Source organism: Typopeltis vanoorti, chromosome 11, assembly GCF_054136105.1.
Source record: "Typopeltis vanoorti isolate ZY-2024b chromosome 11, IOZ_Tvanoo_1.0, whole genome shotgun sequence".
NCBI lineage: Eukaryota > Metazoa > Arthropoda > Arachnida > Uropygi > Thelyphonidae > Typopeltis > Typopeltis vanoorti.
The window spans coordinates 2,300,046-2,313,739 of NC_143559.1; the positions used below are offsets into that span (position 1 = coordinate 2,300,046).

At 36.2% G+C, this 13,694-nt stretch overlaps 1 protein-coding gene across 4 annotated transcripts in view; it reads right to left on the bottom strand.

Moving 5' to 3' along the window:
- The window catches only part of LOC150101270 (uncharacterized), a 141,261-nt gene that overhangs the window by 67,117 nt on the left and 60,450 nt on the right, over positions 1-13,694 (bottom strand). For all 4 annotated transcript variants that reach the window (XM_090400195.1, XM_090400193.1, XM_090400194.1 and 1 more), the window contains exon 3: positions 443-552. In XM_090400195.1, the coding sequence (XP_090256321.1) occupies positions 443-552 (110 nt within the window). The remainder of the gene's footprint in view (positions 1-442; positions 553-13,694) is intronic.

Here is a 13,694-nt window from a genome sequence, read left to right on the forward strand (position 1 = left end):
ATACTTTACTTAAATAATTAAAAACTTATTTAATCCAACTTAATGCCTAATCACAATTACTGTTTATTATAATAAGATCAGAAGAATTAGCATAAATATTTTCTGTTATATACCTGCAAACACCATATCAGATATTCTGTTAATCCAGAATATCTAATGCAGTGATTATTTCATTTTTATTGTTGTTCAAAAGGAATTTGTTTAACTACAATGTATATACCGGTTGATTTATTTCTGGGACTGTGCCAAAAATTATGCGAAACTAGCTTAGCTTACAATTTAATACATGACCCTTTGTGCAGTAATACTCCCTCTCTCTCTCTCTACACGTTGTTATTTAAACTATTAACTCACAAATGATTCATATGTGGAACATAATATTGGCATGAAATACAGCATACATTATTATGCTAACAGAATAAAAATATAAACATATAGTTACCGCCTGGCAAGAACTGACTCAAGAAATAAGGCATGCTTTACTTTCTCAGGATTTATTTCACTTTCTGTGTATGTGAATTTCAATATTTTGACATCAGAATATTTCCATTTCTAAATGGAAAAAAAGTGAAATGTTGGAATTAAGAAGACACTATACAATAAAACATAAGTATACTATAACAATTCTTAGAACATATAAAATGTTTCAATGTACCCTAAAAATTACTAAGCAAAGATATGTAACAGTTTAAAAATGGCAGAGAAATTAAAGCACTAAACCTTTAGTGAATGGCACCAACTGGAGATCATTTTAACTAGAATAAACTATAAATTACAGGTGCCAAGAAATTATATTCTCATTTAATCCTATATTAAACAAAAAAGTCATGAAGCCATAATTCTTGAAGAGTATAATTTACTTTCCAATAGAAACTATTTAAATATCATAGGAGTATATGCCCCTGAAGAAGGCAGGAAAGAGGATTCCGAACAATTTTATGAAGAACTACAAAAACAGTTAAATAAATGTAATAAAAATAACTGTATATCAATAGCAGGAGATCTTGATGCCAGAGTTGAAAATAATCTAGTACCAAGGGATAACTACCTGAGACAGGATGAATGGAATATGTTAGGGGTTCAAGAGTGCTTGACATCTGAGAAATTGACTATTATGAATATGACCATATTGCCACCAATTGGTGATAGTGATCATAAGGTCTTGACCTGGGAAGTGGCTAAATGTGTGAAATTTTCAATTAAGAATGTGGAATTACCGGGCTGGTAAGTATGACAAGCTTAGGAGATTGCTTGGATAAGTGCCATGGCATGTTAAACTACAAGGGCTGGATGTTGATAGTGCATGGGAAGTGGTTAAGGAGTGCTTGAGGGAGGTAATGGCTGACTGCATACCTAGAGTCCAGAGAGTAAATCAAGTGGGAGTTAAATGGATGAATAATACCATTAAGCCTTGAGCTGCAAAAAAAAAGAAACAATTGTGGATGAAATATAAGGAGAAAGGTGTCCTGCAGGCACACAAACAGTACAAAGCAAAGGTCAGAAGGGTAACTAGTGTGGTAAGAAAAGCAAAAGCAGATTATGTAAGGAAATTAGCAATGCAAGGTAAAGTGAATTCCAAATAAACAGTTCTTTCAACATGTTCAAGTAAAAGAAAAAATGTATAGGGTAAAATGATTCTAAGGAATGCTGATGGCAGAGGGGGTAACTGAATCAGCTGAAATAGTAGAATTACTAAGCAAACACTTTGCAAGAGTATATCAACCAGGTGTGATATTGCAGGAATGAGAGAACGAATGGCTGATACAGGAATTGAAGTGAATGAAATAGAGGTGAGTAGTATATTATAGAACCTTAATGTAAATACATCTGTGGGATTGGATGGTATACCAGCTCGAGTCCTACGTGAAGCGGCAAAGGAATTGTCAGTGCCCTTGACCATATTGTTTAATTGAAGTCTCAGCTCTGGGTTAGTCTCAAGGGGTGGAAAGAGGGGAAAATAGTTCTATAGTATAATGGAAGTTCCAAGACTGCTGTTGCAAATTACCGACCAATCAGCATATCAGGAATTGTTGTCAAGATTTTGGAGCTATTAATCAAGAACAAAATACAGGAATGGATAGATGAAAATGGGATACTGTATGGAGGACAGCATGGTTTTGTGAAAGGTAGATCATGCCTCAGTAACTTGCTCACGTTTTATAATACAGTGACGGCTGAACTGGATAAGGGTAATGGATTTACAGTGATACTGCTGGACTTTGCTAAGGCATTTGACAGGATATCACATGGAATTCTAATCAGTAAACTGCAAGTGGCACACCACTGTTACTAGTGGTGTGCCACTTGGACCACTGCTATTTAATTTGTTCATTAATGATATAGGAAAGGATCCGAGAGGAACTGTTCATTTATTTGCTGTTGATGCAAAGTTGGGTAGAGCAATAGTGAATGCACATGATGTCAAAATTTTGCAAGATGATTTGGATAGACTGGAGGTCTGGGATAAGGAGAATGGATGTCAGTTTAGTGTAAGGTTATGCATTTTGGGGTGAAAAAAATTAGCAGCAGTATATCACATTGGTGGAACTGTACTCCAGGAGGTTGACGAAGCCAGAGATTTGGGGATGTTACTGGATGAGGAGTTGATGTTTGGGGGGGGGGGGGGGCACATAGCAAAAGTGGCTAAATCAGCTCATCATATCACACTTGGTTACTGAAGAATACTTTGATGAGCAGAGATCAGCAAGTTATTGTTCCTCTTCATAGAGCCTTGATAAGACCCCATCTTGACTACTGTGCCCAGATCTGGGCACCTGGGTTTCTTCTTGATGGGGAGGAGATAGAGTGGATCCAGAGGCTAGTGACCAAGATGATAGCTGGTCTATGGAATGAACCTTACGAGAACAGGGTGAAGATCTGTGGGTTACAGAAATTGGTTGATAGGCGGAAAAGGGATGATATGATTGAGACATTCAGACTACTGAAGAGTTTTTACATGATTAATTCAGAGGAAATTTTTCAGAACAGGTCTGGTGATGGGAGAACTAGGAGCCATCCATGGAAACTGAGCAAGAGTGTAGTTAGCAAGGATGTTAGAACTAGGTTTTTTACTTGGAGAGTGATGACTGAGTGGAATAAGCTGCCAGAGTTTGTTGTGGGTGCTATGACTGTAAATGAGTTCAAAGCAAAAATGCCGAATAGTTGTTCTTGACATGATGTTTAGGGCCTCTCTCGATGAGTCTAAGGACTCCTTGGAGTTACCCGTAATAATAATAATAATAAATTTGCATGAATAACAATGGTCAAGAATTATTAGACTTCTTTACTTTCAATAAATTTAAAATAACCAACACTTTTTTTTCAAAAAAATAATATAAATAAATATACTTGAATGGCAGAGGAACAAGATCAGTAATTGATCATATCATTACTAATCTGAAAATAGCTCCAAGTGTGAGAGATGTATGTTTACAGAGGAAGTGAAATTTTTTCAGCTCATTATTTAGTAGTCTCTAAAATAGAAATACTAGCAAAATGGAGAAAGGAAGTAAATAAGAAAAAACATGAAATAGAACAAGTATACAAAAGCATTAAAATCAATCATGATTAGCAGATTACCTAAAAGAAGCCCAAATCATGAAGATATAGAAGAATGGAAAACTTTAATAAAGATAATCCATAAAGCAGCCTCTGAAGTCATTAAAAAGAAAATAAAATATTAAAAAGAAAAACATTAAAAATCTGGAACACAAATATAGAAAATGCAATAAAAGAAAAACAAATGGCATACAAATCACTCCTTCAAAAACATACAAAGAAAGCAGAAGAAATACACAAAAACAAAAGAAATATAGCTGAAACCATAGTACCAAAAGCTCACCAAGATTCTTGGGACAGATTTATTAATAAAATAGAAGACAAGATATAGCCTACAAAATATTAAGGAAATTAAACAATGAAGAAAAAATGCAGCACAAATCAATATAATACAAGAGAAACAATGGATAAAACATTATAACAATTTATAGTATGACCCAAATTTAATAACAGAAAATAATAATGAAGAAATCAGTACTGATATAGAACCAATAAAACTGGAAGAACATAAAGAAGAAATAAAGGTATTGGGTTGGCAAATAAGTTCGTTCGGTTTTTCAGAGTGGAATGAAACACATTTTATTTAATATATATAATACATACTAGTCAGTTATATATTGACCATCTTTATCAATGACCTCTTGCCATCTGTCCACCAACTTCATTATGCCGCGTTCATAAAACTCCTGAGGTTCACTGGCAAAAAACTGATCAAGGTGTCTTTTGACAGCCTCCTCATTAGCAAAGGTTTTCCCGTTCAGAGAATTCTGCAACGATGAGAATAAGTGGTAATCGAAAGGTGCCAGGTCTGGTGAATATGGAGGATGCGGCAAAACATCCCAGCCAAGATGTAACAATTTACTCCGGGTTGTTAACAATGTGTGGGATCTGGCATTGTCGTGGTGAAAGACAACTCCTTTCTGATTTGCCAATTCAGGACATTTTGTGCTAATTGCACAGGCCAGTCACGTTAACTGTGAGCAATAGACATTTAAATCAATTGTTCTGCCTGACGGTAACACCTCGTAGTGAACGACACCTTTATAATCCCACCACACACAGAGAGCATGATCTTCTTTGGGTGCAATCCCGCTTTCAAGGTCATTTGCGGCGGTTTGCTCTTGTGCCCCCCCCCATGATCTTTTACGTACCACGTTATCATACACGACCCATTTTTCATATCCCGTAATCATCCACTTCAAAAATGGGTCATTTTCTTGGCGACGTCGCAGCGAATCACAGATGGATATGCAAGCAGTCATATTGGCCTCAGTCAATTCATGCGGCACCCAAACATTAAGTTTTGAAACATATCCCAGCTTATGCAAATGGTTTTCAATGCTTTTATGGGATATGTTCAGTACTGCAGCAATCTCCCGCACTGTTTGTGACAGATTTTTGTCAACGATATCCTTCACAACACTTGAATCAACCTTGGTCAGGCGAACAGAGGGAGGTGAATCACATGACGTCGAAATCTCCAGAACAGAATTTGGCAAACCACTTTTGGCATATGCGTTCTGTTAAGGCACCATCGCCATATACGCTGCATATTTTTTTATGGGCCTCAGTAGCTCGTTTGCCTTTTTTGAAATAAAAAAGCAAAATATGCCGGTAACGTACATTATTTCCTTCCATTTCTAAAAATATGTTACACACACACAACTGAAGTAGGCCGAACGAAAATTCACTGAAAGGTTATGTGAAATGTCGCCTTTCAACTGTGCAATAGCGTTGCACAGTAGCACAACAATAGTGACAGGCAAAGCGGCGTAAACTTGTACTAACGCATAAACTGAACGAACTTATTTACCAACCCAATATAAAAACAGAAAATCAATCTAATTAGATGGCATAAATACAGAGCTTTGGAAATATGGTGGAGAATATTTACATCACAGATTCTTAAAAATTAATAAATGACTGTTGGAGGAAATCTGAGGTCCCATCAGATTGGTTAAAAACTAAGGTTATATCTATATTTAAGAAAGGAGACAGATGATTGTGGATGTTGATTAACTTTAACGGTATAGATGAGAACACAGACTTATAAGAAAATAACTATTTATTAACTAATTGCTGATGTTTCGCTGGTATTCTATCCAGCATCTAAAGAGCACACAAACAGTTTGTCACAGTACACGAGACAACAATCCAGTATAACAATGGGACTAGTTTGAACAACTGTAACATACAACACAAAGATTAAATCAAAGTCCTAATTAGGCACCATCTACATTGGAGAAAAAAAACAGAGAGAGAAAGCAGGTATTAATTAGGTCTTAAGATGACTGTCTCCCAAATCTTTGGCAAATTTATACAGCCATACTTATTGAGGTTTGGAGTATGTTTCAAGGCTTCTCTTGTTGTCTCACATACTGTGACAAACTGTTTGTGTGCTCTGGATAGAATATCAGCGAAATATCAGCAATAAGTTAATAAATAATTATTTTCTTAAAAGACTGTGTTCTCATCTATACAGTTAAAATTAATCAACCTGTATAACGAACACATAAGCCTTTCCACATGTTAGAAGATAGTGGAAATTACAGAGGAATATGGAATAAATACAGGTTACAAAATTTACAGTAAAATCCTGAATAAAATACTTAGAAGTACTGCAAACAATCTACTCTCAGAAGAATAAAATGGTTTCAGACATGGAAGATCATGTATAGGCAATATTTGTGTGTTAAAGCAAATTATTGGGGGGGGGGAAGCGCAAATTTAATATAGAGACTCAATGGCCTTTATAGATTACAAGAAGCTTTTGATAAAATACACAGTGAAAAACTACGAATATAATGGGGGAAAAAAAAGAAAAAAAAAAGAACATCCGTTACATTTGCTACAAGCCATACAAAGTTAATATAAAGATATAAAAATATATTTATAGTTATGTAATAAATTAACAGAAGAGAGTGAAATAAATCAGGGCATCAGACAGGAATGAAGCTAATCTCCAACTATTCAATACATATATTGATCGGATTATTAAAATATGAAAAACAACAATAAAATCCAGTTAACCAGAAGAACTGTTTATCAATATAATGGTGTACACAGATGATCAGAATATATTACAAGCCAATAAAGATGACCTTCAAATATCAGTTTATGAATTAAACAAACTAAGCCAACAATACAATCTAAAAATTTCACAAAAGAAAACAAAAGTAATGGCATTTAAAGATCGAGATCACATTAGATCAAAAATAGTTATAGAAAATAAAATAACAGAACAGATGACATCATGTTGGACTTAATGGATTGTATACAGAAAGGATTAAAACAGAATTTAATACATCCTATATTTCGTCTCAATCACCGAGACATCTTCAAGGATTACAAAAAAAAAAAAACTAATGTAACATCTACACAAATACCACACAATACTAAGCCAACCACATGGGTGACACTAAAGTCCTATCTAGGTGGAGCACCCTCTATGAGCAGTTGTAGGCAGCTTTTTGAAATTTTTCTTAATGCGAGTCCCTTGTTCTTTTTGTTTGATAGTCTTGTAGAACTAGAAAATACCACTGCAGAATGTATACATGCTACTATAATTGCTACTTTAAATTCATATGGATTTTCTGATAACTATTTAAAAAATCATCTCATTGCATTTTGTTCTGATGGAGCTAGTGTAATGTTAGGAAACAAATCAGGTGTTGCAATCAAACTTCTACAAAGATTTCCCAACATTGTGATTTGGCATTGCGTAGCACATCGTTTACAATCAGCATTAGATGATTCGATAAAAAAACATTAAAGAAATAAATCATTTTGAAATATTTATGGATAAATTATATGCTTTTTATCATCAATCACCAAAAAATTAGCGAGAATTAAATACGATTGCAAAAGACCTTGGTATCGAAATTTTAAAGATTGGCCGTGTGTTTAGACCATGGTGGGCAGCTTGCAGTATATGAACGGCTCTTGCTGTGTGGAGAAATTACCAGCTTTATGCAAACATTTTGCATCAAACGATAAATATAAGGGCTTTCTAAACCGACTTCTCAATTTGGAATTTTAAAAGATCTAGCATTAATGATTGATATCCTACAGGAATTATATCTGTCAGAAGCTCTACAAAGTAGCAATATAAGTATTATAAGGGCTAAGTTAGCCCTTTTTTTTTCTTTTTTTTTTTTTCTCAACAATGCGAGCCCTTTGTTAAAATTTCTATAGCTCACCACTGGTTGTAGGTGGCCTGAAACATAAGGTGGGATCTCTGATGATAAGTGTTTCCCGAATCTTAGGAAGCTTAATGCAACTGTATGTATTTACATTTGGTTGATTTTTGAGAGTTGCTGCAGATTCTAATAATAGCCTCTCTTTTTTGAATTTGCTGTGGTGGAGCATGGTGGTTTTTTTTCCCATGAGATCCTGTGGGTTGTATCCAAGATATGGTCAGCCAGGCGAGACTGACCATAGTTGTCGTTGCAGATGTATGACTTGTGTTCCTCTAGGCGGATGGTTGCTGATCTGCCTATCTGTCCAAAGTACACCAGCTTACAGGAACAGGGTACTTTATAAACTCCAGGCACTGAGAAGGTAGGAAGCTGATCTTATGTAGAACGGATAATTAGTAAGTTTGCAGTGGGGCCTAAATGCTGTGTGTAGGTTGTACTTTTTTGAAATCTTGACAATTTTTTCGATGTGCCACATATGTAAGGCATGGTGACAGCATTTCTAAACTGTTTCTGAAGAGAAGGCCAAGGAGTGATGAAGGAACTGATTATTTTTTTAATACTGTGATCACTGTAGCCATTGGAGAGGAAGGTATTGTGCATGTGGTCAAGCTCAGTTGCAAGTAGCTCCACTGGAACAAAGGTTGTGGGCTCTCTTGGTCAGAGTTTTAATAATGCCATATTGTTGAGCTTAAAGGGTGCTTAAGGGTCAAAGCTGTATAACTGAGAGGAGACCTCCACATAGCCTTTAAAGGAATGCAGAGAACCGACTGGGGCTTCTGACCTAATGTCCAATCCTCACCTTCTCGTGGTGCACCCTGTTCGGTATCTACCTGCATACTGAACGAACGAGGATGGGCGAGCAATTTGGGATTTAGCTGACCAAATTGTATTTTTATTGGTTAAACCAAAATACAAAATGATGGCACAACATGACAAAATTTCATGCCGGCAGGGGCGTCGCCCGGCTAAACAAGGCCCCCGCTGTTTTTGCCAGGGAACCAGGGCGAACAGCGAAAAGTCAGCTACTGGAACAAATCTGAAAACACACCCCAACTCAACATCACCAGAGTTAAAGATCGGTACCATCAACATTAGAAGCCTGAATGGCAAAGAAATGGAGCTAGCGGAGGAATTAGATAAGTACCAGATCGATAATAGGGGTAACTGAAACAAAAATGAAAAAAACTGGTGAGATATTTCTGAGCAATAAATACAAAATGTTATATTCTGGCAATGACAATGAAGGAAAAGAAGGAGTAGCCATAGTATTCAACACAAAATACGAGGCTCATCTTCTTGAATGGTAGGCAGTGTCAAGTAGAGTGATTTGGGCAAATATCAGAATGGGGAACTGTACAATGAGACTTATTTGTGCCTATGGTCCCACAGAAGGTTCTATTAAGGTGGAACTAGAGAAAGGTTTCTAGAGAAAGCTACTGACACAATGAAAAAGGAAAAGTTGGTCCTTGTTGGGGATCTAAATAGCAGAGTAGGAAGTGATTGTCAGACATACAATCATACCATGATTGTATATACATACAATGTTGTGGAAAATTTGGAGAAAAGAGCAAAGCTAATAATAATGGCAAATACCTGTTGGATTTCTACTCAGGACATGGACTGGTTATTACAAACACCATGTTCCAACATAAAAATGTGCACAAAATCACATGGAGAGAAGAGGCAAGGAATAAGAAAAGTCTTATTGACTATGTAGAAAGTATTTTACCTTGGGTATGATAAATGTTAAAAATACCAAGCAATTTTAAACCTGGTTTTACTCCATTTCCGAAGTAAGCAAACAGACAAACAAGTGAGGCAAGTCTAGCTGATCCTACAGGTAGTGCAAGACCAAGGCAACTCGTGGTAAAGGTGGCATAAGCTCTGATCACTAATCTTAATATTTACCCTTAATGCCAAAACACATCTCCAAGAAGGGGATGTATGATGTTTTGCATTAAAGGCAAGGGGGGTCACTACCCAGACCGGTTTCGACCTTTATTGAGGTCTCATCAGTGGGAGCCAGGCTGGAAATACCAAGATTTTAGCAATACAGAGCTTATAAGTATTTTACCAGAACAAGTTACCATAAGGTGTTTTAACCTTATTAAATAAAAATCTCAGGAGGAGATATAAATGTAGAAAGTATTTTACCTTGGGTATGATAAATGTTAAATGAGAGTGTTAATCAGAACTTATGCCAACTTTACCACGAGTTGCCTTGGTCTTGCACTACCTGTAAGATCAGCTAGACTTGCATCACTTGCAGCTACAAACTTGACTTGTTTGTCTGTTTGCTTACTTGGGAAATGGAGTAAAACCAGGTTTAAAATTGCTTGGTATTTTTAACATTTATCATACCCAAGGTAAAATACTTTCTACATTTATATCTCCTCCTCAGATTTTTATTTAATAAGGTTAAAACACCTTATGGTAACTTGTTCTGGTAAAATACTTATAAGCTCTGTATTACTAAAATCTTGATATTGGTATTTCCAGACTGGCTCCCACTGATGAGACCTCAATAAAGGTCGAAACCGGTCTGGGTAGTGGCCCCTTGCCTTTAATACAAAACATCATACATCCCCTTGTTGGAGATGTGTTTTGGCATTAAGGGAAAATATCAAGATTAGTGATCAGAGCTTATGCCACTTTTACCACGAGTTGCCTTGGTCTTGCACTACCTGTAGGATCAGCTAGACTTGCATCACTTGCAGGTGCAAACAGACAAACTTGTTTGTCTGTTTGCTTACTTTGGAAATGGAGTAAAACCAGGTTTAAAATTGCTTGGTATTTTTAACTCTTATAGACTATGTTATTGTTGATAGTGATGTTTTCTCAATGGTGCAGGACACCAGTGTATAGAGAGGATTTGAAATTGATCACTATTTAGTCTTGAGTAGGATAAAATTGAATTTCATATTGAAAAGAATGACATGTAAGAAAGTTTTAAAGCGAATGAAAGTTGAGCAGCTCTCAGATGTAAACTGTAGACTAAAATACACAAAGATTATTGAAAGAAAAATGAAAGAGTTTGAGAACAGGAATAACCAAACCTTGGAGATTCAGTGGCAAGCAAAGAAGAAAACCCTGATTGATTCAGCTAGAGAGGCATGTGGTGAAATTGTCTACAAGGATAGAAAAATTAGAACTCCATGGTGGCACAGGAAGTTAAAGAAGCAGTGAAGAAAACGAAGAAAGCATATCAAAAGTTCCTGGCAAATAAGTCAGCTTGTGCTCTTAGAGAATACTCAGACAAATGTAAGAAAGCTAAACACTGTGAAAAACTAGATAAACAAAAGTCATGAGAGAGATTTGGCAAGAACATAGAAAATAAATATCAAGAAGGTGGTAAGATATTCTGGAGGTTGTTGAAGAAGCTTAGAAATGGAGGAAAGAGTGCTGTAAAAGGAGTTAGAGATGATAAAGGTTACACAAAAACAGGAGAAAAAGATATCCTTGAAGTATGGAGTAATTACTTCGAAAAATTGCTAAATGAAACAAGCAGTGATGACAGCACAGTGATTAAAAAAACACTGATCAGGCATGCAGTCAGGAATACATATCCATACTTGAAGTAGAAAAAGCTATCAAAGGCTTGAAATGTGGAAAGGCAGCAGGAGTAGATGATATTTGACCACAAATGCTGAAGTATAGTGGTACAGTGGCTGCACTGCATAGTTCAGAATGCCTGGACACAGGGACAAATTCCAGACAGTTGGAGTAGAGCTCTCATAGTACCCATATATAAAAAGGGAAATAAAACTGAATGTGAGAATTACATAGGTATATCCTTAGTGAGTGTTCTTGGTAAGATATATGCAAGTATACTTGAGAAACGGTTGAGAACAATTGTGGAAAAAAAGCTTGGTGAAGAACAAGCTGGATCCAGGTCAAATAGAGGCTGTCAGGATCAAATCTTCACTTTACGACAAATAGTGCAGAAATCATGGGAATATAACAAAGATCTGTATTTAAGTTTTGTTGATTTGGAAAAGGCATATGACAAGGTGCCAAGAGAGAAGCTATTCAATACACTACAGTTATATGGTGTCAATGGGGCATTATAATAAGCAATACTTAGTCTTTATTTGAGTTGTAAGTCAGCAGTTAGAATTGAAGGATGTACAGGAAGATGGTTTAATGTTAAATCTGGTGTGAGACAAGGATGTACATTTCCCCACTGTTATTCATTATCTATATGGATCACATTACGAAGGAAAGTGGTATTAAACATGATATCAAAATTGGAGATGCTAATGTCAGCTCTTTGCTTTATGCGGACGATGTTATACTTCTAAATAAATCCGCTACAAGTCTGCAAGATTCTCTGACTAAACTGAATAAATGTTGTAATAGATATGGTATGAAGGTCAGCAATAAAAAGACAAAGACAATGAAAATAGGCAGAATCATTGAAAATGTCAACCGTGATGTGAATGGAGAACCTGTGGAACAAGTAAAACATTTCAGCTACTTAGGCACAATTTTTAGTGAAGATGGTAAATTAAAAATGGAAATAGACAACAGAATCAACAAAGCTGGTTTGGTAGGAAGTCAATTGAATAAATTCACATGGAATAAGAGAGAAATTAGTCAGAACACTAAATTAGCTGTATACAAGACAATGTTCAAACCAGTTTTAATTTATGGATCTGAGAGCTGGGTCAGAAGTAAAACACTTGACCAAAGACTAGAGACTGCAGATATGAGAGTCCTGAGAAAGATTAGAGGCGTGAACGGATGGCATCAATGGCAATATCATATTAAAAACGATTATATTAAGAAAGAACTTGACATTGTCAGCATCCAGGAATGCGTTAGCAGAGCTAATCTCAGGTGGTATGGTCACTTAAACAGAATGGGCGAGAAAAGATTAGCAAAACAATTGTTCTCTGCCAAGTTTGCAGGAAAATGATGCAGAGGAAGACCAAGATATAGGTGGATTGATATGGTACAAAGTGACTTAGATGATAGAAATATATGATCTGGTAATGTTGGAGTCTTGACAAGTAACAGACTGATTTGGAGGAAAATTGTAGATAGGAAGTTAGTAATGAATGTAAATTTTTCATGTAGTACTATCATATCCTGTACATCCCTTGAGGGTACATGTCAAGAATTTGATGATGATGATGATGATGATATTGTTGAGCATGGTGGTGGTGGGAAAGTTTGTGAATGTATCTGGCTGTGTGCATAGGTTTTCTATATACAGTGAATGAAAGTGTACCATTAGGAAGGCATGTAACGATGTGTCTATGAAGGGTAAACTATTGTTCTTTTCCTTTTCCATAGTAAACTGGATTCTTGGATGTAGGCTGTTGAGGTGACTGAGGAAGGAGTCTAATGTGTCTGGGCCATGAGGCCAAATAGAGAACACATCATCTACATATCTTAGCCAGATAGAAGGTTTGAGAGGGGCTGAGTCTATGGCTCGTTTTTCAAAATTTTCCACATTAAATTTGGCAAGAGAGGAGAGAGGGGGAACCCATGGCAGTTCCCTCTATCTGCTTGTAGATTTTGTTCTTTCAAGAAAAATAAACAGAATTGATGGCAAAGGAAAAGAGATTTAAGATGTCAAAAGGAAAAACGTTTTCTAAGAGTGTTAAGGTATCAATTAAGAGAATATTGGTAACCAGTGATGAGATGTCAAAGCTTACCAACATGTCTGTGTTATTTAAGGTTAGATTTTCTATTAGGGTTTTAAAATCGGTAGTGTTTTTTATATAGGATGTGGAAAGTCCAGTGAGGGGAAGGGGGTCAGAGAGTTAGCCAGCTATTTTGACAGTTTGTAGCAAGGTGTGTTAGTGAGATCTAGTATAGGTCTTGGTGGGGAATTGGGTTTGTGGATTTTCGGTAAACCGTATCACCCCCCCCCCTCCCCGAATATACGATTTACCGAAAATCCACAAACCCAATTCCCCACTAAGACCT